Consider the following 26510-nt stretch of genomic DNA (forward strand, 5'->3'; position numbering starts at 1 on the left):
TCCAGCAGAATCACGATCTATGCATTGAGACTATCTTGCCAATTACGTTTATATCGCAGAAGAGGTGAGCAAGAACCAAAGTATGTACAAGACAGCCGGCCTTTCTACATTCCCTGGTGGGCTCAGCCTGCTGAACCAGAGAATCATACTCGTCATGAATTTCATCGCATCTGTCTCATTCGGTAGGCATGAGTCCCATCCGCTCGAACAACACCCCAGCCCCGTCAATAACAATCCACGCAATCCCTATAGCAACGGTGTTAGCACCCCGCAACGCAACCAATGGGCAGTAGGCAGAAGCAGGCAGAAGCCGGAATGAACTCACCTGAATATACAACCAGCTTCGTAATAACTTCTACATCGTATCGTACACGCGGCCGCTTAATCTGAGCAAACAGCTCCTCCTCGTCGCGCTCGTCCGAGACAAACTCGGGGAATGGCTCGGTCCCCTCGGGCGACTGAGACCTAACATCGATGGCGGTCGTGCCCCGCCCCATCATGTGCTCGTACTCGTCCAGTTTGGATGGTTTCCGCGACAGTCTCGGAACGGATGTCGCAGATGTCGAGGCGTCTTCTTCCTGCACGGGTTCTGTTGCGGGAGATCCCCGGTACGGGCTAGAAAGACTGTCCCGTCGGCGCTTCTCGCGGTAGGCGAGCGTCTCGTAGGCGTCAGCTTCAGATTGGGGTCCAATGGAAACGGCGCGGCGTCTCGGGTGGCGGATGTTGGCGACGATGGAAGGAATATCTGAGAAGCTTGGCATCACTTCGTGGTCCTTTAGTTGAGCGGGGACCGTAGTGTATTGCCTTGCGCACAGTTAGCTAGTTACAGTTACAGCTTCTAGATAGTAACTTACGAGGCATTTGTAAAGAACCGACGGGGAAGAATCAATCCCAGCTTCTCCAGTCCACGGAACACCGGCGGGAGAATCCGCAGCAGAGCTGGTTTCATAGCTTCCCTCCACGCGAAAAGCAGGAAGACTCCAATAGCGAAACGGAGACCCATTTTCGCCCAGCCTATATTCTCATATCGGTAGTGGGGAAGAGTCGCAGGATGGGGGGTGTCCCAGGTAGCGTTTGCTCTGGCCAAGCTCCAGTACGCCGTCTGTGCCCCGATCATCACACCCGCAAAAGCAACACTGTCGTCGAAGCACGGGCAGTCGTCTGCGGGTTCCGGGTGGAGGCGGACAAGAGCCAGGATGATGAGGACAACAAGCACCACCTGCTTTCCACTACCAGTCTGGGCGTATTGTTCTATCGCTGCCTCAAAAGCGCAATGCAATGCAGCCAATATGATACCCAACGCTGAGCCAATTACAACATCGAAGAACCCATGCATGCCACAGTACAAGCGACCGAGAACGATCGATGTAACGTACAGATACGTTATAGTCTGGAGGGAAAAGTTGAGGCCATCGCTCAGCGTCGTCTCGGGAGAGTTCAACAGGTAAAGAGCATAAACCGCGACTGATACGGCATTGGTCGAGTGAGTCGACGGGAAACCGTATTCTAGGGCCGCAGAGCCAGACATGGTAATCCTCTGCAGTGGGGGAGATAACGGTCGCGGGAGGCAGACCAGGTCCTTGATGAAACCGCTGAAGAAGACACCGCAGGCGAGTAAATGTACCATCCTAAGCGAGAATTCCGCCATTAGCTATCGTCGCATCGCGGGAGAGACGCATTGAGTCGCCTCCGACAGTTTCGCTGTAGTTGACCTACCCCCGTCCTAAGCTTGGATATCCGCTCCAGAACAAGATCGGCAAAAAGACCATGAAGAACGTATGAGTGCCGAGGTTGGCCGTGAACGCAAAGTACGAGTCCAACGCCGGCGTACGGATTTTCTCCTGGCACCAGGCGAGGTAGGGAGTCTCGTATCGTACCAACGGGAGAAGCTTCTGTCGAGGCCAGTATCGCCAAGGGGGGAGTTGATTTCGGTCTAACGCGACGCAAGAAAGTCAGCCAAAATTCACCGTAAAACAAAAGCCCATAGGTCAAAGCCACGACGTCGCATACAATGATTCAAACTCCTCAACCCAGCGTCTGGCTGGCCATCCACTGCCGGGGGCCCCATGTTGTCAATGACGATTCAAACCGAGGTGATGCGCAAACGGTAGCTGTTCCCATGGATCGCCCAGCACGCCCTTGCGACGGATAGGCGAGGTCAAGAATAAGGAGCGACGCTTTCTCCCAGGTGACCGAGCGAGTCCGGGAGCGGGAAGCAGGGAGGAATAAGAGACAGGCGACAATCGGGCAGAGAAAGAGATCTACTGCAGCGTTGAAATGAGCCCGCGGCGCTCGACGGGCTGCGTCTTGGCGTGCGTCGATAAGCTGTGCGCTTACTCATCCGTATTCTCCCTCGTTTAGTTAGCAGGCCGATGCCACCGTGCCATTGACCGTCATCATTCACTGTCATGGACTTATTCTTCGTGTCGGGCTCATCGACTGCGAGCTCGTCTTGTCAATGGTCAGCAAGACTGGGGAAGTTCTGCCGTGGTGGCTGAGCGAGTGCCAAGTATGCTACAGAGTACTCTTACACGTGCGGAGGGTTTCGGAAGTGCTTGTTTTTGGGAGATCTAAAACCTGGAAACTACGGGGTAGAAGGAAACCTGTTTGTCTGTTTGAGATACAGATATGAAAATGGGTACGCTAGTGAACTGTCAGCGAACTGTTGCAAACTGTTGCAAAGTCGCGACAATCTGGGAGAAATATATGGAGAAATATATATATGTGCCGGGCGATACAACCCGTGGGGCAGGAACTTTGCCCGTGCACTCGGCGCAAAAACAAGGGTGCAGACTGCAGCAGTCAAAATGTACTCTGCAATGTTCGGAAGGGTGTATTCCCCGATGTCGAATCGTAGGTTTACTTGCTACTGTAAGGGATCAATGTCCCTGGCAACACCTGCGTCTCAACAAGGGAGGTGGATTTGACACTGGACCCTCCCTTGTGGTAAGTCTTGCGAACAGGCTGGTTGATCTCGAGCACATCGGAACCAAGCCAGGCACATCGCTCGTAGTCTTGATTCTACGATCCGGGTGGGCGCATGAGATCATGGACGGCGCTTCGAGGCGGGCGAGACCGGTGGCCAGGAATCCATCACGCGTTTCATGGCGAGAGCGACAGCCAACCAGAGCGCAAAAAGCTAAAAATACGCGGCCAGAGGGCGACCAAGGCCAATAGCTCGTGCAAATCGCGGCACAATTGGCCGAGAGCTGGCGCAGTGACAGCGGGGAGCTGAAGTCACGTCAGGGAGAGCCGCGGGTTGCCATGGCAGCGCGCCCACCCGTAAACATCTGGATTTCACCAGCCTCACTCTCGTCGCCATTACTCAGGCCGGGCCATAGCATCTTGATCTATCCCTTTGCTTCCTTGTCGTGAACTCGAGTCGACTTTGCAATCTCACCTTTACAATTCTCCAACTTCCACCACAGAACGGTTCTCTTCCCATTTTTCGATACGATCATCATCGCAGACTCGCACCCAGTTGCAGCAAACGTGCCCCCTGTGGAGCCTCGGACAATACTTCCCATCGTGCTATCCCCGAATATTGAAAAAGACCCTTTGCCGGCTGGCACATTCCAGAAATAATCCCCCGTCATGTCTGGGACGATGTACGACGACCAGTATTATGCGACTTCGCGCCGCCATTCCCTCGTCACTCCTCCGCCCTCGACGGCCCCAAGACACAGCCGGATGCGCAGCCAGAGTGTTAGAGTCAGCAACGGTACAGTCAGCACAGATAACAGCATGTCTAGTGGGAGGGTATCAGAAGCCACGAATATTACCCAGCCTCCGGCCTATTCCAAGAAGTTTGTTGTGGTGGGAGACGGAGGATGCGGGAAAACATGCCTGTTGATAAGTTACTCGCAAGGCTACTTTCCAGAGGTGAGTATCGTTCTTTGCTGTGATATATACGATGCTGACAAGTCAGAAATACGTCCCCACGGTATTTGAAAACTATATAACGCAAACCCTCCACCGACGGTCGGGGAAGACCGTGGAGTTGGCGCTCTGGGATACTGCTGGCCAGGAGGAATACGACAGACTACGCCCTCTTTCATACCCCGAGACCGACCTTTTGTTTGTTTGCTTCGCCATCGATTGTCCTGCATCCCTTGAAAATGTCATGGATAAGGTAGGTCACCAACTCCTTTTCACTTTGAACGATCTAACGAAGACAGTGGTATCCCGAGGTTCTGCATTTCTGCCCCACGACTCCGATCATCCTTGTTGGGCTGAAATCCGACCTGCGAAACAAGAGAACATGCATTGAGCTTCTGAAAACGCAAGGCCTGACACCTATCACTCCCGAACAAGGCCAGGCCGTGGCCGGTACGATGAACGCATCTTACGTAGAGTGCAGCAGCAAAGAGATGCGCGGCGTGGACTCTGTCTTCCAGCTAGCAGTGGACACTGTAGTGTCCGTCGAAGATCAAAACTGGGACAGTCAAGTCCCGTCATCTTCTGGGAAACCTAGCAAGTCTAATAATGGTGGCAGTGGTGGTGGCCGCAAGAAGATCAAGAAGCGCAGCTGCAAGATCTTGTAAAACACCCACTCGCTCTACTTCCCGGCTCCGTCTTCCTCTCTGCTGCATCTTACGCAGCTCTGATTATGTTATACTGAGTACAAAGCCTGGCTGCTTTGCGTTTTGCACTTTCCACTGTTCTCGCCTGTTCTGTTAGCGCATGTTGGATAGAGGTATGCTTGCAGGCCATACCGAGTCTCGATACTTGTCCATGTTTCTATGATTCGTCCCAACGCCGCCAGGGTCTGTCTGGCTTGTTGGACTAGGGCGGCTGTTTGATCCTTTTGATCCTTTTGATCCATTGATTTCCTTTTTTTTTGCTTCAATACTTTGATGACCAAACACACTGACAGCGGTCCAACAATATTCATGTTTTCCCTTCTTATTCCATCCTTCTTTTTCTTCCCCTGACTGTTCCCCTTGGCGATGACTTTGATTTGTTTCCCCTTGACCTGTTTATTACGACGCCTGCCATGATCTCGGTCCGAAGGCCACTCCTTAGCATGCATGGGATAGGTGTTATTTGGCGCATGCGGAAGCCTTTACACTGCTGCTACTACCTAGTACTATGTATGTACTTAACACGGAAAAAAAAAGAAAAGAAAGAAAAGCTTCAACCATGTGCAGTACGAGTAGACAATAGAAATAACATGACTTCGATGAAATGACTCTATGTATGTACGAGATCGAACTCCAGTAAAAAAACAAAGCAAATAAACAAATCGTTTCAGTTCATGTCATGCCATCCTGTAGGTATCAACGTCAAAAAATGTCATTATTGATGAATTTCAGTCTCCCCCTCGTCCTGCTCCTCCTTTTGCCGACTACCACCACTACTACCGTGGGCCTGCTCGACCTCCTCCTGCGGCCTGCCCATGAAGTTCTCGAACTGCGACCATAAGGCCTCGACGGAGCCGAATTCGTTGCCGACCTGGTTTGTCAGTTAAATTTTTTTTCTTTTCTTTTTTTCCCCCGGTGATAATGTATTGGACTGGATTGGATATATGAGGCTGATGGATGAACATACCGAGATAACACTCTCCAGATTCCGATTCAGCCGGTTGATGTTTTGGAGGACTTGTTCCATGCCCTGCATTAGTTAGATAGGTGGCCAGGAAGTATATAGCCAGGTAGGCAGGTGACCAACCACGGCAATCTCGCGCACGAGTTCTTCGCGCTGCTGCTCGAAGACCGTTGGCGAGGTGGACCGTGTTTTTGGCCCTGGTGTTGACAGGGACATTTTGGTCTGTTGGGCTTGGGTTAGTGTTTACCCAACTTTGCGAGTGAGACTATCGCGAGGAGGCTTACTATGAGCTTTGCTTAGACTGCCGATATTGATCGATCTGATCTAATCGGGATATCGCTAGTGGATGCCCTGTTCACCTGCTGCTACAGCTTGACGCGTTCCAAGTGGGATGTTTCTGTGGCTGGTGCGGGGCTGGTGCTGTCTTCCAAAAGGAGTTTAGTTTAGACTATTTTCGGCAGTTCGTCACCGCCTGCTTGTTCCTCTTCTACTCTCTTCTACTGGGCCTTGACTGGTGTGTTGGAATTATTGGACGCTGGAACCATGGATGCATTCTTTCTGGATGGAATTTGAAGATGGGGGGTTTCTATTCTTGGACTGTGATTGCTCACAAGTCACAAACTCACACTTAGGACTTGGCGAATTCGCCGCCGCAGCAAATCAGACTCAGATCATCTGAATCAAGAGCAGACTTTAAGCTCGCTCGAGGTCTGACCGTCTGAGACCACAAGACAAGACAAGACAGCAAGTCAGGGCTCAGGATTCAGATAGCTGGAGCAATAATAATGCCAGCCAGCGAACTGCAGGCCTGGTCCGCACTCTGCAGACGAAGGAGAATCCCTTAGCTCTGATGGCGGGGAAACCAACCCCCGAATCAGAATTCGACAACGGCTTCGAAAATTCACACGACCCCTCCCCTAAGGCTAAGGCTACGCGGCCGCCGCTACGACCCCGACTATCGAACTGCTAAAGCGAGTCGACTAGGCGATCTCGATTGTACATGTGATAACAAGAACAAGTTCCCGAGCGTATCCCAATCCCCGGGTCGATAATCCGCACTACTATTAGAACAATTAACGAAGCGACGAAACTACTTACAGCAGCATCAGCGCCATAACCATGGTTCAGGCCGAATTCTCCGCGTTGCTCCCCTGCTCGTTCCCTGGTTTGGTTCCTTCGGTGTAGGCGTTCCATACCTCTAATGGGCATGATCTACGCAGAGCGACGAACAGTCATACGCGGCACTTGGGAATATTGCGGCCCTGTGGGACATTTGAGTGGGCAGAATGCATGGCTTTTTGATTTCTTCGACACCCGATTGCCGAGGAGTATTTGGTTGTGGAGAGAACACTGCGGGACCTGCCGATCACTAAATCTCTGACTTTGGCGGTTTATCTCCGACGACCGACGACTCACGAGACACTATGGGTATTGGATACTCAACTCGTGAACCGACAGTCCACAGTCACCAGTCGCTGACTGACTGGGATTGCTCCCGGTGCGATGCCCAGTTTTCAAGGTTTCAGAAACGGTCTCCAGTGTCTCCAGTTTCATCTCCACAGACTGGGCTCGAACAGGTGTCCATCGTCGTGGTGACCAGTGACCACTTGTCCAGTCGTCGCGTCAGACTTCGGACTGCTGGGTCTCGAGAAAGGAGGAAGGGAGAAGGAGAAGGAGAAAGGAAGTGGAAGACTTGCTTGGCTTGGTATTGTTTGTTCGTGTCGTGCTTGTTTGTCGGCATCACGATGGGCGAGTTCCTCGGTTGTGTTCCTTCGCCGAGCGAAGCGAGACCGCCGCAACTGACTGCAGTGGGACTGAGCCTGCAGCGACTGCATGCCATACGATGCGCTGGGTCGGGATGATTGCACGCCGCGCCGGTGCTGTGCGACAAGGCGAGTTTTCAGTTCCAGTGTTGAGTGTAGTATGCCCGAAATGTTACACTGGGCTTGTAGCCGCGTCGCACAGCTAGGAATCGCTGTATACTCTACGTTGGAATGTTTGATACGTATAGGATAGGGCAGGGTTGGCACGTCCAAGCGAGGTGTGGTATGGTCTGGCGTGGTTTCATCTCATCTCACCGCGATCATAATGCGGTGGTGACGGTCTTGTTCTGTTCTCGTTTCTCACACGGATTGTAATTCGAACTATGCACGCAACGCTTCTGTACACAGGTGGGTGGGTAGGTAGGTAGGTACCCCCCAAATAAATAAAACATGGACAGCTAAAACAGCGATACACAATCTATGCAATACAACGTGGACGGGGGTATCAAGGGAACGGAACGGAGCGGGAGGGTAAGCAGAAGTCAACTGCTCGGATGGTAGGTAGGTGGTAGGTAAGGATTCGCAAGTAAGCAAGCCTCCTAGCTGTCTTCATAATCATTCATCGTGATTCGTCGTAATCTGGTGTCGCGCAGCGCAGTCGGAAAGAAGGTGAAGTAGCTAACAGCGCCAGGCTGAAGCAGAGTGTATCGAGTGTTGCGCGATGCGATAGCAGATGATCGAACCGTAGTTTATCTTTTCTTTTGTGTTGTTTTGTCTTCTTTTCTTTCAATGGCGCAGTATCAAACCGGCAGCCGTTTCGTAGCAGTGAGGATATTGCTCAGCCTCTTCCACCGCTGCGCGGGCGAAGTTGGACTTGTCGGGGACGGGGACGGGGAGGTTGAAGCACGGTCCACGCGTTCCCTGTCGAGGCTGACCTTGGAGGAGTTGGAATTGACGGTTGATGAGGCGGACGGCGAGACAAAGGCCTCGTGGTCGGCGAGGACGTCTTCGAGGCGCACGTCTGAGTCGGAGATGCGCGGGGTGGCATCGTGGACGTCGAGGATTTCAATGAATTTCGAGGACATCTCGCGCATTCTTCGAGTGTTATGTGATGGTTGTGGACGTTGTGGTGGATGCAGGCATCAGCCGGGTGACGGGTCACGAGACTTGTACAGTGTACACGCTGAAGCGACTTGGAGGCAGAAAGGAACAAGAGAGAGAGAAAGAAAAACGGCGACGGAGATCGGAAAGCAATTTAATACTTGCAGGAAAGGAGAGCGCCAGAGCAAGAAGGGAGTTGGGGGAACAAAGAGGGAAAGATATTGGTCGATGAAGGGCTGGACTGCAGTAGCGCCAATCACTCTGTTTGGAATTGGTTATTTGGGTTCGGGTGTCGACCGACCAGGGACGATGGATGGATTTAACAGCGTTAATTTGCGACACTCCAAGTTGATGACTAGGTTGATGTTGTGTTCAGTCCTGGGGTTGAGGAGGAAGGGGCTTCTTTATCACTGGTGGTGGCCACAGCGTCATTGGACATGGACTCATAGCCACCCTCTCTGTAAGTTATCTTCAGAAGTTCAGAGGCCTATGCGGGGGCACAAGATGGGATCAGGTGTGCTGTCTGCAGAGTGGCGCACCCAAAGTTTGTCGTCTGCCCACCCTGGAACCACCGCCCAAATGGGACTGCCTGTCCAGGACTGTGTTAGTGCTGGAAGATCAGTGGAATCAATAACAAGCAAATCTATGCACACCGTCTGCTGCAATTCCTCCAATCGCGCCCTCTGGAGACAGGACCCTGGAGCTCCCATCCAGCGACATTCCCTGCCCGCCCTCCTTGCCGCAAGCAGATAGGCAGGATGCTCTTTCTATTCTTACTCTCACGCTTTATTACTCACCCAAGCCAGCCCACGCAGCCATTCTCAAATAATCAACTCTTCACAGCCCTATAGGCTCACTGATACGATGATCCTGCCCCCCAGACATCAAATTCGCCTCTTTCTCCAACAACGCGTAACACCCATCTGATGATCCAGTGGCCAGGGCTTACGAACCATGATAGCCACCACCTCTATCCATTATTTCGTTGATTCAGAGATTTGGAACTGATGAATAATTGGGAGGTACCGCGTTGGCTGTAACCGGGGACCCGCGACCGTTGGAGGCCCGTAGCGAACCGCCAAGTGCGTGCACTTTGCTATTTTTATCCAGCCTGGATGACTAAGGTGGTTATGCACACGTGCGAGCTATACATATCTCCTTTATCCACCTCATTATCTCACTGATTATTTCACTTATTATCTCAACAGTGATGATTTACGAGTCGACGCTGCTTGCGGAAGGAGTTTTCCTTGTTAATGCCTGGCTATCCTTGACAAAGAAGAATTAGGCAATAAACCAACATGATTACTGACGGATACTCTATCTCTGATTATTACGAAACATGAGGCAAAAACGAGGCCCACTTGACCGTCTGGTATGCCGTCACAGGCAAAAGCCTCAGGCCGATAAGCGCCTCAATCAGAAAATAACACCTGGCCAGGGTATACACCACCAGAATGACGAAGAAAAGCGGTGCGGCAACGATATCCAGATCCCCATTGCTGATTAGGTAGAGCGCCCTATGACGAGACCGTGCAGCCGTCCACCATAGGATCCATAGCGCCCCCCACAGTGGGACGGAGACAAGACAGAGCGCTGAACCCCGCCAGAGCCAGCACTCTACGGTGGATGGGAAGAAGGAAGACCATGCCAGCAGGTGGAAACCGCCGTAGAGGACGTTGAAGAGTGCGTGCACGGCTTTTGAGGCGCTTGGTTCGTGTCCAACGTCTGTGCTCCAGCCGCCCCAGACTCGTCGTATAGTTATATCCTGGCTGCCCTGGCTGAGGAGGTTCAGGTTCCCGAGCGAGACGGGTCGGAAGTCATAACACCCTTTGCTTTCTAGGAGTTGGAGACCTCTGGCGGCATCTACTGCAATTACATGTAAGATCTTGATCTTCTCATCTGATGGCATGTTTGACAGAGGCGCCTGGTATTCATCCAGAAGCTCGCCTATCGACTTGAGAATTGGACGACCGGGAGGTGGTCTGAAATCGGAGATTCCTCGAGACGAGTCGATGATGCGCTGCTTCCAATACTCCATGCGGCCCTCTTCGTACTGCTGCATTTCATCACGGAATACCTTCCGACTGATGTCATAGAAATTGAAGAGCGCTCCGATGTAGTCCATGTTCTCCCCTCGGACAACGATACACTGTGACAGGTTGTATGGCTTTCGCATCCACACTGCGTAGATGATCATTGCGCAGCCTACATGAATCGCAGTGTGCGTCTCCAGTGGCGTCACCGGTAACTTCTGGCATAATCGTCCTAATACCTGGAGCGCAAACCAGAGACATTGGCCAACGACAGCGCTTTTGGCGAATACATCCGCCTTGCTCCGTTCTGCAATCTCCTGGACATCGATGATGGGCAGGTATCCAGTTCTAGCGAGGATTGAGATTCCCTGTGGCAGAAGGATGCGACGGAGAGTGCGTTGTTGGTCGGATTCGTCAATATATGTGGTTTCAGTTGCAAAGCCGCCCATAACTGCGAAGATCGCGTGCTCGAACGACCACGATGGGACGTCTTGACATTTGTCGCGATGCGAGAGAAAGGGTCTCGAACTGGAATGTAGCGTATGCTCTGGGCAGGCTGAATGAGTCAGTGGGAGTGAGGCATCACGGTCAGCGCTTCGCGGAAAACTCTCACGCCTGTCATCGCGACAGTATGGCGGCTTGTTTTCGGTTCCATTATCAGCTACCGGCGTATCAAGTCTAGTATGAAATACAACTCACATTCAAATGGCTGCTTGATGATCCCATCCATGGTTTCAGCTCGGAAAAGAGAGCTTTGGCCTGCCTTTGTTCATCCCAGGCACTCGTCAGAATAAATTCGGGGAAAATTATAGCAAGAAACATGAGCCTCAGGCGCTCGAAGAATGTCGACCAAAAGCCGTAAACAAGCGGGATGTTGGGATGCACTGCTGTCCACACGCAAAGGGCCATTGTTGCCAGACATGACCACAGGATCTCGAGCGTCCCTCGATTGTTAGGACCCGAAGTCCAGCCTTGCGTCTCAGCCATGCTTGACGGACGTGACACCAGGAGGCGCAGACGAGCACCTACTGCCCACCGTGAGGTGGTGGTGAACTCCACCTCATCGGCTTTGCTTGCAGGGATGTTGCAGACGTATGAGGAAGTGATGGACTGGGCGGGACGGCTGCCCGATCTCAGCCTCCTCCCCCACGACAAGAACCAACAACCCCAGGTTCTTGCCAGATAGAATCGCCAGCTGTTCCCTATAACAGCCAGGCGTTCCACTGTACTGTTGAAAAGATGCTTTATCGACCCACCTCGAGGTGGACCTGGGTGGCTTTCATATCACTTTTCGTGGAAGCTGTTACGATCATTACACTACAAACGCAAGTGCTCTAGCCCTGCAATGGCAGTTCTTTTTCTGACTACATGCAAAGGGTTATTTTTGCTTTCGTGTATCATTGGATTGCGCCCGAGGCTCATCTTGTGTCTTCCTCACGAGTGTTTCCAGCTTTCTTTAGCCTCGTAACGCTTGGGTTCTTATATAAACTCCTAATATTGTACGACACCCTATCTCAGCAGAACACAATCCAAGTCTTTGGTTTGTGTTTGTACTCTATCACATTGTGCATATATAACGCCACGCAATACCAGCAGTTGGAAGGATCCGCACTTGTTCTTGCGGACAACGATGTGATCAGGGGCGATACATGGCTAGTAGTCCGTGGCATCGTCATATCCATCATTGTCATTACTACCGCTTTTACTCTATGGATGTTTCTGCTCGCCTGGGAACTGTATGATGAATTTGCCTGGGCTACGTTTCGTCAAGTCGAGGCCAACCTGGAAATGCGCCGTCGGTTCTTACATTTTCAGGTACCTACTCGCTCATCGAGCCCATTCCAATGTAGGCTAACCAATGCGATTAGCTGCTTATATCTCTGTTGAAATTTGGCGGATTTTACTCGCTCGGCTTTCTGGTGCAGCTTGTAATTGTACCAACGTTCCGGTTTGACGGACAGTTTATTTTATCGGCAGCGCTGATTCCGACAAGCTGTTTTCTGCTTTTCGCGAGTGCTTGGGTGGTGAGGCATGAAAAGCGAAGTGGAACAATTGTTATCGTTGTAAGTTCCGTATTAATCCAGACAACATTTTCTTATACGTCCCTGTTACCTCCCCACTCCAAATAATCTGCTACCATTTGTTCTAAACTCAGAGGCTAGATCCTACAGACCATGCTTCTTGCCTTTTACATATGGAATTTGACAACTATAAATGATCATCGGACTGAGAATGACTATTTGCCCATAAGAAGGACCCTGACCTTCTTTGCAACTATTACCATTCTTGTTTCGGTCTTAACGATAGGCATGACCTGGCAGTGCTACAGAAACTTCCGATGCGGCCTCCGACCCTATATCTCTGGCGACAAAAAGGCCAGAATTATGGGAGAGACGTTTGAGATGGAGCTGCAGGGATTGCTTTCTGGATCTCAGCATAATGAGCAAGCTTAGTCTTTGTACATGGATGAGATCGGCAGACTTATAGAGAGGATTCTATGCTTTTGAACATATACATGCTCAACGAACGGCGCGGAGTTGGGGCGAGCTCGTTAACCCACAAAAGCCTGCCATTCATCTTTTGGGAATTGGGCTCTAACTGGGGCTGTGCTGAGTCGGGCGTATCTACGCGGGTCGAATCGGTAGACCAGTTCCCCTTTTAGACAGTCCACGTCGCTGTCCGCGGGACCGAAGCACACTATACGGTGTCGAAGACTTTAAGGGAGCAAATTGCTCTTCATATCCATCTTTCGTTGTGTAGAATCGTTTGACTAACCTGCTGTGCTATCTAGGATTTTTCGATTTCTTCACCAATATGGGGCCATTCAGGACGATGGTGTCTGGGATAGTCTTCAGGGTCCGCCCACTGGAATCGTGAATTCGTAGCTGAGAATGCAAGGAATGCAAGGAATTTGGCCCCAACAGAGCCAAGACCTTCCGTTTTAGGAAACTGGTGTCTCTCAGTCTCAGTCTCGGGGCCATCTTGACCCACAATTACAAAGATCACTCCCCGGCTGTGTATCGGTGCTGGCCGCCGTGCAGTGGCTTACCTGGCTGTGGAACTAAACTTGCCAGCGTTAGCCCATCGGATGCCAGTGGAGATGCTCAAGGCTGACTTCGATTCAGCCGACTTTCTTCTTTCAACCTCCCCTGGCTGCCGGCCTAGAATCAGATATATCTTAAGAACTTAAGGACTTCCACCACCTGCTAGACACGGTCCACCGGCTCCACAATTCGAGACATAACCGAATCGCGTGGCTTGATTGAGAACACCAGAACGAGTTCGAGAACGAGAACGCAATCACGTCAAGAATGCCGTGGCAATTTATTGATAGTTCGAATAATAGCCGCAGCAATCTTACTCAAGTCAAGCGCCATGTTATGCATGAGTACATGCGCCAAAAGCGCCAGGATGACGGTACTCAGGAGACAGAGGGGAAACCCAGCAAATCACATAACACACGTCCGCGGACAAAACGGCCCAAGGCCGGCCAAAAGACGAAGAAAAAGAGCACCGACTCTACAGAATCCGAATGTGGACAGCTCGCTCAGGAACCCCAGTCTTGCTCGGAAATTTCCATTTCGGGACAGAGGCCAAATTCACCATTGTCTCAGGGCATAGATTACACTCCTGCCATTCGGTGCCAGCTGGTGTCTGTTTTTCTCGATGCCTATTTGCCTTCTGTCTCGAATCCACACCAAAGAATCGGGGGAGACTTTACTGGCGCGCTCCCGTTTAGGCTGGGTGATTCCCCAATGCTGGACTATGCAATCACAGCGTTATGTGCCGTCTATGTGGGGTCCTCCTGGCAGGATAGGATGCTTTACCGGGAAGGTGTTGAGAGTTATGCCAGGGCGGTCCAATGTCTTCGTGGGTGCATCGAGCGTTCTACCACGACGCAAGATATGCTCTACGTGACTGCTGCCTTGCAAACATATGAGGTAAGCTTTGTGCCTGCCAGATATGCGGGTCTTTACTGACTCGGGCCAGGTTGTCCAGCCGTCGCAACATGGTATGGCTGGCTGGAGTGCGCATGTCCAGGGGTGCAGAGCGCTGTTACGACATGGGCGTGATGGCTCGGACTCGGCGTTGAATGACGATGAACTGTATCGCCATATGCAGATGGTTATTGTAGGTAGAGGGATATGGAGAGTACCGTTACGTTGCTGACAAGCTAGATTGCTGAGGCTGTAGTTCATCGGAAATCTGCCTACGTCCCCAACCCTGCCTGGCGTCCGAAAACGCGCACGCTATTCGACCAGGGTCTCGATTTCCTGGTCAGCGGTACCTCGCTAATGGCAGAGATTCGTCGTCTGGAACAGGACAGGCGCCGAGATAAACGCACTGCAGGCCATCGTCTCCTGCAGGAATGTGTGCGCATGGAGGGTGAATTGAACATTCAATACTCTGCTCTGCGCTCTTGCATGGGGTTTCCGGATCTATGGAATACAGACGAATATGAAGAGCACGAAAGCGACGAATTGGAAGATCTCTTCTTCGACGATGCCTTTTGCTTCCAGTCGTTCCCCGTGGCGCAGGTCTATTCGCTGCACTGGGCCACGCAGCTTCTGACATATATGGCCATCGAGAGACTCTGCTGTATTCTGGACGAGCCCGTGGTTCCTGGACAACCCTCCGCATTCCTATTCACGCGGTCGTACAGGGACATCATCGACCTGGCGAGTTCGTCTGCTGTAATGATCTGCCAGTCCGTCAAGTACTGTTTCAGCCCAGGGATGAACGCCTTTGGTGTCCAGGTCTTGTTCGTGCGCCTGTGGCTCGCGAATCAATTCTACCATGCCCGCCCTGGATTCGAGAAAGAGTATGTCTGGTGTCAGAGAATTATCCGTAAAATCACAGATTCAGGGTTCCAGGGCGCGCCGGACTTTATGAATATACACTGGCCTCCTTTGCGGAAACTACGAAATGACACTTGATTCCTGAATACAAACTGAATTAACCAGGATTAATATCCTCATGACCGTAGTACTCATCAACCATCTTAGAATGCATCCGTGCCAGCACATCCTCATCCAGATCTTCATACGCCATGCTCCAAATCGCCTGCGCCTCTTTCTCCTTTGTCTTTCTCGCAGAGTCAACGCCTGCATCAACATCAACCATTAGCCAAACCTAGTAGACCACTTAGGTTGTAAAGGGTTGTAAAGAGACCTACCAATATGCTGCACCAGCACCGGATAAAGCGCCCACCTCGCCAACGCCGTCTCCTCCGCCACCCGATCCAGCATCAAATCAATCTGGCCCTTTCCCCTTTCTCGCAGATACTCCATAACCAAAGGCGCCTGGACCCGCGGAAACACCATCGCCTGCGAACAGCACCCAAAGGACTCCTCGAACACCCCCGGCGCTGGCGGGAGAACAGACGCCTTCCCGCACTGGAAAAACAAGAGCACGAGCGCTGGGTTGAGGACGCAGACTAGTACGAAGAGCGTACTAGGCTCTAGGAATAGTGTCTTTGTGCGCTGGCGCTGGCTCTGCCACTGTCGTTTCTGTAGTCGCCGGATCAATGCCCCTGCGACCGCAGCGATGGCTATAATACCGAGCCCTATCCCGAGGATAATCCAGAACTCATTATTCCCGCCAATCCGAGAACTCGCCCACCCCGTTGAACGCTCTTGGTTGAACAGCCGCATGAATAGCCAGCTATTCATATCCCCGGCTGTTTTGGACTCGAGGCCTCGTAGCCCCTGTAATGTCCGAACCAGCCAGCCGTCTGCGAAGAGGATGTCGTCTTCGAACATGCCGATGTATGGAGCGCCGGACTCGTAGCAGCGGGATAGGGCGTGTGTGTAATCGAATATGCCTTTCTCGGAGTATCGGCCTGCGTTTTTGAGGGAGGATAGGTGGGCGGTTTGTTTTGCGGTGGTGTTGTAGGTGTAGAGGTCGTCGAGGGCTTGGTGGAGCCATGGGGTGTTCCAGGCTGGGTGGATGGTGGCGTCTGGTTCGGCGATTAGGGCTGTGAGGTGTAGGTCGGCTCGTTCTGGGGTTGTGAGGCCGGTGAGGAGGCTTGCTATTGTTGTCTGGGTAGTTAGTAGTTAGTATGGCATTTTACCTGGAAAAGCGCCGATATAGTAGTTGGGTTGTATGATGTACGTACTTCCAGATACTGTTCCTTCGTCCTCCTCACGGACGAGATACCCACGCAGAGTGTTGCGCCCTTGCTGCTGCTTTCTGCATGCCGGTCTGGTGTGTCGTTTGTCGAAGATCGGGACTCGATGAACTGCTGTACTTCCTTCCTTCGGGTCAGGGAGTATCGCTGCTCGTATGCCCGCTCGGGATCAAAGAAGGCGCTGCCAGGATCACGGTAAAAGTGTGTTTTAGCGTACCAGGTGGCATAGCCGAGAAAGAGGAGACTAAGGAGGAGTTTCCATGCGATGGGATACATGGTCATGTATAGAAATGGAGTGATTTTGTGTAGAAAACATGGAGAGCGAGGCTTTTTCACAGCAATGCGAGCGCGTCTAACTAATTATTGTTTTAGACCTATTCCTCCAGGCGTCAGACTCAGGGCCACGGACAGCAAAGTCCCTGGGCGCCTAACAGCGCCGCAACTCGCGGGGTCACATTCTGAGTGAATGGAATTCATTATTGGGCGTCGGGCGCTGCCCCTTTAGGAAACTCGTCTGTCTGAACCGGGGGTACAGAATTGGCCCCAAGGATGTTATCCACACTGCGTGTTCACGATCAATGAGAGTACTTGGAGGCATGGTAGTGACACTAGGGTTCCCACTACTTGTGTCGCCCAGAGAAGTCCTTCTTGGCTTGGTCGATCTTTGATCGGGGCTTTGCAGTCACGTCCGATTCGTACGGCTACGTTGTCTCACAAGTATATAGGTTGCTAAAAATGGAATGGGTGAAGGGCATTAACATGACTTCATTCCCTAAGTTATTACTGGTGTTGGAATTCCGTGGTAGTTTCAGTATGAATAGAAAAACCCTATAAAATTAAAAACACTGCCAGGATACAACAGATGTATTTATCCTGGTCACCGATAGGCCAACATAGCCCTGCTATGGCCTTGGCCGTGAGAGCCGCCAGCACGCTTCCATTGGTTACGCTGGATACTGGCAGGCTAAGCGCAAAGAGGCTTGGACCGGGCTATTGTAGGTGGTACAAGCGGCACTGGCTGATCAAGCTGTTCGAGGAAGTCAGCTACCTCGATGTCAAATGAATTATGAACGTATATTTACTAATTGCTAACTCTATGATTATGCGTACTTCATGAAAACTCAAACCAATGGCCCAAGCACGATGACTTCATTCTGACTAAGAGCCCCAACAGGGCAAATAGGGCCAGCCCTGGTTGACCCACATCCGGCCGTTTATAAAGCGCGACTCGAGCTTCCGACCGTCTTCATCCCTTCAAGCTCGACAGCTTTGAACTTTGCAGAGCAATCATCAAATGACGATGATGCCGCTCATCAAAACTTCGACTGGTTAACATAGCAGGGATACTCACACCTGTTTGCCAATCGGTAAGAACCCCTGTTATTCCCATGAACCTCCCTCATGCTCTACCTGAGCATGACAAGCATATGATGCTGTATGATAGGTCCGCAACATCATTGTGGAAAAAACATACCCAGAGCCAATATTTCAAGACGGGTCTCTGATTTGCTTGCTTCTCATTCCTTACTGTCGCAACACCTGTTGTTAGGACTGCTGGCTAAGACTGCTTTATTGTATAGGTTCGTTCGAATCGATGACGCGATGCGGGTGGCGCTTGTTAGTGACGCGATCCTGGTCCGCTGGGCGGATCCCGCTGTCAGCAACCGGGCTAGTATGAATACGATATGAATGTGAATGTGATATGAACAATGAATTTATTTTGGAAGATTGTGTGCCAAGTAGTCGCTGTAATTGTAATTGTACGGAGTAGTGGCTTTCTTACTGTGTGGTGGTCTTCGGCAAATATGTGACAGGTCATGCAAGTAGCCCTGGACAAGAGCCACATAGCGGGTCTTTATACCTCACTGCTACCTAACTGACACGATACTCGAGAAGTATGGCAGAGTCAGAATGAGCAGAGCTCTGGTTTTGCGGTAAACCTGTTCCTGAGGCTACGCAAAGTAAAACTCTTATGGTGGAGATGTTCCTGGCATGTCTCCACTATAAACCGCCTAACCGCCTGTTCGGATATCTATACTCGTCCATTTCCAACACAAGGGTGCTATTCTCTGCATTACAAGGGAGTCTTTCTTCCCATTCTTCTATTTGTCCTCAGTGTAAGATGTACCAATATTTAGCAGCCTAATATAGCTGCCTAACACGGCCCCGCGTATCCTTGCAGCACTGCGACCAATAGTTGCAGGGCTGACGATCAGGTGATTTCTTACGTCTGTTGATATAGGCAGAGTAACTTAAGCTCGTCCCCCCTTTTCTGATATACATATAGCTAGAGCATTTTGTTGAATATCCATATATTGACTAGATACTTCCGTCCCAACCCTGGTATCCCCTCATTGTATCCGGAACATACCCAGGCCTCCTGTGCACACGTCGCCAGAGCACTGGGTAAGATATAATCCACTTTCTAATCAATTTGTTTTACTGAACCATCAAAAGCTTCCGTCAACCAGCCACAATGAGCCAGCAACGACGTGGATATACATGGGCAGTACGGCACTGCGTTGGCTGTGGCAAAAGATAAGGGCTTTGCGGATGTTGTGCAGGTCCTCCAGAGTGTGGGGGCGACTGAATGGCGTCCAGATCCACAGGATGCTGATGATATTTCGTGACTTTTGTTAGGAACTTGACTTAGTGGTGAAGGTTTGATATGACTTTATAATAAGCAAAGACAAAAAAATATGAAAATAAATCCTTGACCTGTGTATTTACCATTAAGCTCGTACCGCATTGCCGTATCCCGGGAGAGACTCATGGAATCTTGATTTATATAGGTGCTTGGTAATGCAGGACATCAACGCTGTTTTTGCACTCTGCGTTCCGGCGGGAGTGATTGTGCTGCAATTATTATTCAGCTCGTCATCGGAAAGTCTGAGTAATGATAGGTTTATGCTCTGCGCTGCTAATTGTGCTGTAATTTCAGCTCGTGTATCCGTAATCGATTGTTTGTATGTTCTCAAGGACCCTTCATAGGTTGTCTGCAAGAGCCTGCCTAAGCATCCAACACATTCTATAATAGGTACTACTTCTTGTGTACATCTTTTTTAATGAATAACCCCTTTACCCCTTACAATCTCCGGATTGTAGATGCGAAGAGGGAACGAGGCGCGCAGGCCGTGTTCTCCGAGCCGACCGCGGACTCCGCGGCGGGCACGGAGACCGCACCTATACAGGAGCAGCATATAAATGATTCCGTGCTGCATCTGCTTTGCCAGCCAGAAACTCGGGTATCATCCTTCGCAAGATGTCGTCTCCAAACTCGGGCACCAGGTATTCCCCCTCTATCTAGTTTCCTGTCCAAGCTGACAATAGAAGCCCCGATCTCAGAAACCGACGCCCCAATGGCTCCAAGCAGCCCGAAACGGCAGCCACTCGTGTTGAGAAACCACACTTCGAATTCGGCGGGTCTCTCGGTGTATCCGCTCTAATGATCGGATTCCCCCTGCTAATGTACTACATGTACATTGGCGCCACCTTCTACAACGGCAAACTGCCCCTGCCAGAGCCCAACCAACCGATCCCCGAGTTTCTCGCCCACCTCGTCGACCTCGTCTACACCCACGCATTCCCAACCAAGAAAGCCTGGCTCATCTACTGGTCCTTCCTCACCTTCGAAGGCTTCGCATACCTCTACTTTCCCGGCGTCTACCGCGTCGGCAAGCCCCTCCCCCACCTCAACGGCGCCCAGCTCCCCTACTACTGCTCCGCCGTCTGGAGCTGGTTCGCCACCATCGCCCTCGCCCTGACTCTCCACTTCACCGGCCTCTTCCGCCTTACAACCCTCATAACCGACTTTGGCCCTATAATGTCCGTTGCCATTGTGTCGGGATACCTGGTTTCTATAATAGCGTACATCTCGGCTCTCGCCCGCGGCGCCCAGCACCGCATGACGGGCTCTCATATCTACGACTTCTTCATGGGCGCGGAACTCAACCCGCGTCTGTTCAGGTGGATCGATATGAAGATGTTCTTTGAAGTGCGGATTCCGTGGTTTATATTGTTTCTCCTGACGCTTGCGACGGCGCTCAAGCAGTACGAGGAGCGCGGGGTCGTCTCGGGCGAGGTGTGCTTCCTCCTCATGGCGCACTTCTTGTATACGAATGCTTGTGCAAAGGGGGAGGACTTGATTATTCCCACTTGGTATGTCACCCTAGCCCCAATCAAGTCAGCAACCCTGCTGTGATGTATTCAGAAACTAATTAAGTTTTGAATGATAGGGACATGTACTACGAGAAATGGGGCTTCATGCTTATATTCTGGAACCTCGCCGGTGTACCCATGTCCTACTGCCACTGCACCCTGTACCTGGCCTACAACGACCCCTCAACCTACTACTGGAGCAACAAGCACCCGGCAATGCTCCTCCCCTGGGCGGCCGCTTACATCTTCTTCTACTGGATCTGGGACACCTGCAACAGCCAGAAAAGCATCTTCCGGGCCGAGGAGCGCGGCGCGAAGGTGGATCGTGCGTCGTTTCCGCAGCTGCCGTGGCGGGCTGTTAAGAATCCGAGGACGATTAGGGTTCGCGAGGGTGAGGATCAGGGGGCGTTGATTCTTTGTGATGGGTGGTGTATGTTTTCTTCCTCTACCTACCAGCCTACTTAATCAAGCAACATAAGACTAACTAACAAATCTGCGGTTAGACGGCATCGCCCGCAAAATCCACTATACATGCGACTGGTTCTTCGCGATAAGCTGGGGTCTGATTACCGGCTTCGACTCGCCGTTTCCGTGGTTCTACTCGGTCTTCTTCTCCGTTATGATTGTGCACCGTGCGCGCAGGGATATTCAGCGCTGTCGCGAGAGGTACGGCGAGGCTTGGAAGGAGTATGAGAAGAGGGTGCCGTGGTTGTTTATTCCGGTGAGTTTTCTTTGCCTCGTTATGGAACAAGGCTAATGAGTGTAGTATGTTATTTGAGGGGATTTTAGGAAATGTAATAACTTGGAGGATAGAATAGATGGACAATTCGGTTTAATTGTATTATATGTATAATTTGAGTCATCAATTCAACCCCCTCAAAATCTCCACAGCCGACCTCCCCGTCCCAATAAAATCATTCAAAAACATCGAAATATCAACCTGATCAACCCGGTCATCAAACAAATCATCCGGCCAGATCACATCGGGCAGCGCAATATCCCCCGCGCCCGATCCAGCAGGCACAATCAGGCTCCCATCCTGGTGCTGCGCGAGCCCCGTGAGCGTCTGTCTGGAATCGACGAGGACCTGCGCGGCTTTGGCGAAGGAGGCGCAGATGGCGTGGAGGTGCAGCGAGCCGCGGGAGACGCCCTTTATCAGCTCGAGGGATTTGACGGTTTCGTGGAGCAGGTGGAGGTCTGCGGAGTTTGTTGTTGTGATTGCGTGGGTGAAGACAATGATGAAGGGGGTGAAGGAGGGGTATAGGAGAATGGAATTCACGTATTCGGCTTGTTTGTGCGCTTTGCGGTCCCGGAAGTAGGTTATGCATTTGAGGTGGCTGTGCAGGGCCATCGATGCGGCTTCGTAGCATTCGGATGACACGGCCATTGCGTCTGCGGCGCGGGTTTGGGCGCGGTAGATGACCGTTAGCACGGAGTAGGCGATGAAGTCGGCGCAGGCGGTCATGCCGTGGAGAGAGTCTGCGTAGAGGCCTTTGCTGACGTCAATCTACTGCCGTTAGTATTACGCTTGGATATATTGTCCGTGGATGGGGTGGTACTTCGAGTAGTTTGTTCCGCACAGCCATGAGGTCCACGGAGAGTGCGTGGATCCTGGTTAATTTCTCCTCCTCGCTTGTTCTTACTGCTGATATAGAGTAGAGCTGATCGTAGACCTTTCCTTGAATAGCGGCGAACTCGACGGTGATAAGGTTGATGAGGTCCCAGGAGTGTTGTCGGTGGTCGAGCGATGGGGTATACAGGCTCGCGTCGATGTCGTGGTCTTGGAAGTGCGAGGTGACACCGATGTTCAACGATACGTTCTTGTCGATGGTGTACAGCGACCAGAATGCGTGGCGTTTGGAGTCGGCCAGCGGGAAGGGATCGGATAGAGAGGTCGCATTCCGATGCATGCCCATGGTTTGACACATATTGAACGCGATCGAAAGGTACGTCCAGCAGCGCTGGATGTCGAATTCTTCTTGCGCTTTGATGATCTGGCTTGTTAGACGGATCTCGATATACAATGGTAGACTTACTCCAATTAATAAAGCTTGCACCTTCTCCAGCGTTGGATCTGCTAGCATCTGCGGGCTATTCAGACCAGCTGAAAAGCTCCTCTCACAAAAAGATTTGCTAGAGCTGAGATCGTACCGCGCAAGGTCAGGATCTCCCTCGTGGATGTAATCTCGGATAACAAAGTACAGTAAACCATGCAGCAGCGTCGTCGACCCCGACGGAATCGGCTCAATCGGAAAGTAAATTGACTGGCACAGCGATTCAAGTTGCCGGGTGTCTTTCCACGACTGACTGACCAGGAAAAACGGGGGTTGTGCTGTGGATGTCAGTCTAATCCTAAACACGAATCGCACACCTACCCTTGACCTTTTTCACCACTGCAACGACAAGATCTACAGGGAGTAATGGCTCTCGAGTGCGGGATACCTCGGACCCCTGTGCTGGACCAGGTGTATGCGTGTCAAGGCTATCCTTCAGCGACGACAGCGCAGAAGAGACCTGGTCGTTCAACTCCCCACCGCGAGCCGCGACCACAGCCGAGAGCGCAGCGTCTCGAGCGACAAGGGTCTCATGGTGGAACGAAGACTGCCCTTCAAACGGAGGCACTGTCTGTCGTGCTGGACTTGGGCTGGATACCGCCAGCGGAGGAGTTGCAGCCGGTGATCCTTTTGAGATCTGCTGCAGTGTCTCCTGGATGGAGTTCAGCTGATCTTGGATAGACTGGAATCTTTGCTCGCTGTCAAAGTTAACAAAGGGAAGTTAAATATGGCTTCATGGCACTTACTACTCGTCATTCTGGACTCGTGGCGCTCGGGTGGCAGTGGTAGTAGCAGTAGCAGCCGGTGTCGTACCCCCAGCGCTACATGTAATACCTAACACATTGCAACTGGAACAAGGAACCGACTTGTCGCATTTGATCTGAAAGTCGTTAGCCCGGGTGTTCCCCAGGTTCGGTGATGCTCACCTTTCGAAGTCGGCAATTGTCACACTGCGACTGTCAGTTTGAGAAGAGTCGACAGATACAGAAAACATACCGCTCGCACGCGGAATGAGCTCCGGGACATGTTCGCCGATGAGGCTCTCCCCGTCATCAAGAATTGATCTGAGTTGAGGATGGTTGCTTGGAGAGAGAATTGAAGAGGCGCTCAGCCATTTGTGCAGTGAAAATTGCTGAATCAGCATGTACAATGACTATCTTTATGCAGTTTATGCACATTCAGATATGCGTATACGATGATATCTACTCTAGTTATATACAACAGCAGATGCGCTAAAAGGGTTGGATAGTAGGAATATAGGCTAAAATAACTCTAATGTCGAAAAGAGATATAATCTACTCCACCGCAATGTTAATACTGGTATGCCCCGTCGCAGGAGGATAATCCACGTAGCGGATCTTGTTATCCTCGAAGGGCCCGTAGAAGCGGCTGCGCTCGTACGGTGCAAACGGAGTATCGGTTCTCAGGCGCTCAACCAAGTCTGGGTTGCTGGTGTAGTACCGTCCGTACAGCAAAGCGTCGTACTGGCCAGACTCGAGAACGCCCCATGAGTTGTCCTGGTTCCAGCCGCCGCCGGAGAAGAAGGGCGTGGATCCGAAGATCTCGCGGAATCTGCTTAGATCGACGTTTGTGAGGCCCCAGCTGCTTAGGAAGGTGTCCTTCTCTTCGTAGCTGAAGATTTGCTCGTAGCGCTGCTGTTGTTAGCTTGGGTTCGGGGCGGGAGGTAGGAGAGGGATAGACATACTGGTTCAATGAAGCTCACGTAGGAGAGATTGGGGTGCGTGCGCTTCAGCTCCTTGGAGAGATGCGACCACGTCTCAAGGCGCTGCTCGCCGCGGGCCTGGTTGAACAGACCAAAGGGCGAGAGGCGGATGGCCAGGTTCTCCTCGCCGACTGTCTTGGCCAGCTCGTCCATGAGCTCGAGGACGAAGCGACACCGTTTCTCAGGCGAGCCGCCGTACTCGTCCGTGCGCTTGTTGATGTTCGAGCTGAGGAACTGCTCTGGGAGATATCCGTTTCCGCCGTGCAGCTCGATCCCGTCGAATCCCGCTTCGATGGCTGCCCTGGCTGCCTGGCAGTAGTCCTCGATTGTGCGCTTGATGTGCTCGACCGTGAGCTCGATAGGAGGATGCGCGGAGTAAGGGACTTGTTCGGTTGCGCCGACGGGGGGGTGCGAGTAGCCTTCAGTCGGGGAGTCCCAGACGGTAGCAGAGGCGGAGACAGCGGGCGAGCCGGTCATCTGGGGGATAGTGGCACGGCCTGCGTGCCAGAGCTGGGCGTAGATGTAGCCTCCCTTCTCGTGGACGCCGTCGACGACTCGTTTCCAGCCGGCGGTTTGCTGGGCGTTGAAGAGGCCGGGGACACCGGGCATTCCATTGCTCTATCGGACGGAGCTGTCAGCATGAGCCGGGAACCGCAAGCGGTGGAACATACCTCGAGCGACGGAGGGATGCCCTCTGAGATGATCAGTCCTCCATCGGTAGCCCGCTGGCTGTAGTAGTCGACAATCAGGTCGCCGGGATACCAGACGCGGTTGGGCTTCTCGGGGGTGCTGACGGGGCTCGCAGGCACCCCGCGATTGCGGGTCATTGGGGCATGGATGATCCGGTGTTTTAGGGTGATTTTGCCATTGGCAATAGCCAGAGGCTGGAAGAGCTTCGAGTCTTGATGCGCCATGTTGAAGGAGCTGGAGGAGGAGAGTTTGGTACCGAGGCTCGTCAACGGGCGATGGGGGGGTCGGTCTTCCATTCTGTATTTAGTATTTGTGCGGCGACAGCTTCTCCTGATCCAGTATGACCCTCCATTTCCCCTCTTCGACCACTGCGGCGCAGACTCTGGCTCGTTCTCAAACGGGTGGGATGGGCCTGAACGGGTCTTATGGCCGCTTGGGGCCCAGTGAGAGGCGCCGACGAGAGCGCGGTGGATTCTAGCGCCCGTTAGGCGCCCGCGGGTCGTCTTAGCGACCGGCCGTGTCTCAAGGATTCTGGCTGGTTCTGGGCACTGGCCTGATTCGTGTGCGCTGACATGGCATGCAAGTTGCAACATGTGAAGAATGGGGGTTAATGCAGTCTGGGGGCTGTACAGAGTAGTTGTACGGAGTATACCGTTGGAGAAGCCCTAACAGTCCACATCTGCGACTGATCGCCGACTCCTGCAATCTTCAGAAGAATGAGGATTCCGAGTGGACAAACTCAAATAATCCTTGACAGCGGACGCTGAAACATCCGTAATACCCGAATTGCAAATTACCTGCACCGTCGGTCGGTCATATAACAAGTAGATAGTACCCTCACTGCCGTCCTCACTCACCTTCTCAGTAAATAGTAATCCAGGTAAATAGTAATTCTAACCAGATTATATCGCGTGCAATTTAGTCGGCGGCAATCGACCGCGCAGAGGATCGATCACAGGCGCTGATCTGTGTCCACAGATATCATCGCCGGAGACTAAGGAAATGTGTACCAATTAGCATTATTAGGTGAACCTGTATTGGTTCGATGACCTTTCCGAACGAGAACTGGACAATATGATACATCAGAAGCTTATCAAGGCTGCGAACAAGCAAGAGATTGACCTGTATCCTGCACGAATTAAGCATCTCTTTGATTATGCAGAGATCTTCAGCCACCTGTAACATCGACTGGATACGCTTGGGTGTGGCGATTTATACCCCCTTGCGCAGTGCAGCATTATGTACCTGATTTAGACAGTTGTCAACTTTATCAAGCTGAGGCAATATTGATGGGATACCTGGCTCTAC

The 26510-nt window shown here is 51.9% G+C and overlaps 12 protein-coding genes across 12 annotated transcripts; 5 read left to right on the forward strand and 7 right to left on the reverse strand.

The window, feature by feature from the left end:
- Nucleotides 1–175: 175 nt before the first annotated feature.
- On the reverse strand, nucleotides 176–2068 carry APUU_71119A (PAP2 domain protein; the record flags this gene model as incomplete). The annotated part of the gene is made up of 5 exons (XM_041696067.1): nucleotides 176–246; nucleotides 326–804; nucleotides 855–1628; nucleotides 1717–1933; nucleotides 2011–2068. 5 exons carry the CDS (start codon nucleotides 2066–2068, stop codon nucleotides 176–178), a joined length of 1599 nt encoding a protein of 532 aa, XP_041561735.1.
- A 1526-nt stretch (nucleotides 2069–3594) lies between these two features.
- On the forward strand, nucleotides 3595–4544 carry RHO4 (Rho GTPase; the record flags this gene model as incomplete). The annotated part of the gene is made up of 3 exons (XM_041696069.1): nucleotides 3595–3882; nucleotides 3929–4132; nucleotides 4179–4544. The coding sequence occupies 3 exons, from the start codon at nucleotides 3595–3597 to the stop codon at nucleotides 4542–4544; spliced, it is 858 nt and encodes a 285-aa protein (XP_041561736.1).
- Nucleotides 4545–5466: 922 nt separating this feature from the next.
- APUU_71121A (uncharacterized protein) lies at nucleotides 5467–5763 on the reverse strand (the record flags this gene model as incomplete). The annotated part of the gene is made up of 2 exons (XM_041696070.1): nucleotides 5467–5613; nucleotides 5671–5763. 2 exons carry the CDS (start codon nucleotides 5761–5763, stop codon nucleotides 5467–5469), a joined length of 240 nt encoding a protein of 79 aa, XP_041561737.1.
- A 1208-nt stretch (nucleotides 5764–6971) lies between these two features.
- APUU_71122S (uncharacterized protein) lies at nucleotides 6972–7409 on the forward strand (the record flags this gene model as incomplete). Its single annotated transcript, XM_041696071.1, has 1 exon — nucleotides 6972–7409. The coding sequence occupies one exon, from the start codon at nucleotides 6972–6974 to the stop codon at nucleotides 7407–7409; it is 438 nt and encodes a 145-aa protein (XP_041561738.1).
- A 701-nt stretch (nucleotides 7410–8110) lies between these two features.
- On the reverse strand, nucleotides 8111–8404 carry APUU_71123A (uncharacterized protein; the record flags this gene model as incomplete). The annotated part of the gene is made up of 1 exon (XM_041696072.1): nucleotides 8111–8404. One exon carries the CDS (start codon nucleotides 8402–8404, stop codon nucleotides 8111–8113), a length of 294 nt encoding a protein of 97 aa, XP_041561739.1.
- A 1340-nt stretch (nucleotides 8405–9744) lies between these two features.
- On the reverse strand, nucleotides 9745–10896 carry APUU_71124A (uncharacterized protein; the record flags this gene model as incomplete). Its single annotated transcript, XM_041696073.1, has 1 exon — nucleotides 9745–10896. The coding sequence occupies one exon, from the start codon at nucleotides 10894–10896 to the stop codon at nucleotides 9745–9747; it is 1152 nt and encodes a 383-aa protein (XP_041561740.1).
- Nucleotides 10897–11318: 422 nt separating this feature from the next.
- APUU_71125S (uncharacterized protein) lies at nucleotides 11319–11633 on the forward strand (the record flags this gene model as incomplete). The annotated part of the gene is made up of 1 exon (XM_041696074.1): nucleotides 11319–11633. The coding sequence occupies one exon, from the start codon at nucleotides 11319–11321 to the stop codon at nucleotides 11631–11633; it is 315 nt and encodes a 104-aa protein (XP_041561741.1).
- Nucleotides 11634–13758: 2125 nt separating this feature from the next.
- Nucleotides 13759–15384, forward strand: APUU_71126S (uncharacterized protein; the record flags this gene model as incomplete). Its single annotated transcript, XM_041696075.1, has 3 exons — nucleotides 13759–14388; nucleotides 14438–14578; nucleotides 14626–15384. The coding sequence occupies 3 exons, from the start codon at nucleotides 13759–13761 to the stop codon at nucleotides 15382–15384; spliced, it is 1530 nt and encodes a 509-aa protein (XP_041561742.1).
- A 19-nt stretch (nucleotides 15385–15403) lies between these two features.
- Nucleotides 15404–16853, reverse strand: APUU_71127A (uncharacterized protein; the record flags this gene model as incomplete). Its single annotated transcript, XM_041696076.1, has 3 exons — nucleotides 15404–15552; nucleotides 15624–16488; nucleotides 16566–16853. The coding sequence occupies 3 exons, from the start codon at nucleotides 16851–16853 to the stop codon at nucleotides 15404–15406; spliced, it is 1302 nt and encodes a 433-aa protein (XP_041561743.1).
- A 2986-nt stretch (nucleotides 16854–19839) lies between these two features.
- erg4A (c-24(28) sterol reductase) lies at nucleotides 19840–21513 on the forward strand (the record flags this gene model as incomplete). The annotated part of the gene is made up of 5 exons (XM_041696077.1): nucleotides 19840–19865; nucleotides 19911–20735; nucleotides 20813–21165; nucleotides 21239–21456; nucleotides 21502–21513. 5 exons carry the CDS (start codon nucleotides 19840–19842, stop codon nucleotides 21511–21513), a joined length of 1434 nt encoding a protein of 477 aa, XP_041561744.1.
- Nucleotides 21514–21597: 84 nt separating this feature from the next.
- On the reverse strand, nucleotides 21598–23842 carry APUU_71129A (transcription factor domain-containing protein; the record flags this gene model as incomplete). The annotated part of the gene is made up of 7 exons (XM_041696078.1): nucleotides 21598–22242; nucleotides 22295–22729; nucleotides 22772–23067; nucleotides 23111–23487; nucleotides 23536–23669; nucleotides 23716–23739; nucleotides 23786–23842. 7 exons carry the CDS (start codon nucleotides 23840–23842, stop codon nucleotides 21598–21600), a joined length of 1968 nt encoding a protein of 655 aa, XP_041561745.1.
- Nucleotides 23843–24084: 242 nt separating this feature from the next.
- On the reverse strand, nucleotides 24085–25795 carry APUU_71130A (alkene reductase; the record flags this gene model as incomplete). Its single annotated transcript, XM_041696080.1, has 3 exons — nucleotides 24085–24441; nucleotides 24495–25130; nucleotides 25184–25795. The coding sequence occupies 3 exons, from the start codon at nucleotides 25793–25795 to the stop codon at nucleotides 24085–24087; spliced, it is 1605 nt and encodes a 534-aa protein (XP_041561746.1).
- Between the last annotated feature and the right edge of the window lie 715 nt (nucleotides 25796–26510).

Source organism: Aspergillus puulaauensis, chromosome 7, assembly GCF_016861865.1.
Source record: "Aspergillus puulaauensis MK2 DNA, chromosome 7, nearly complete sequence".
NCBI classification, from domain to species: Eukaryota; Fungi; Ascomycota; class Eurotiomycetes; order Eurotiales; family Aspergillaceae; genus Aspergillus; species Aspergillus puulaauensis.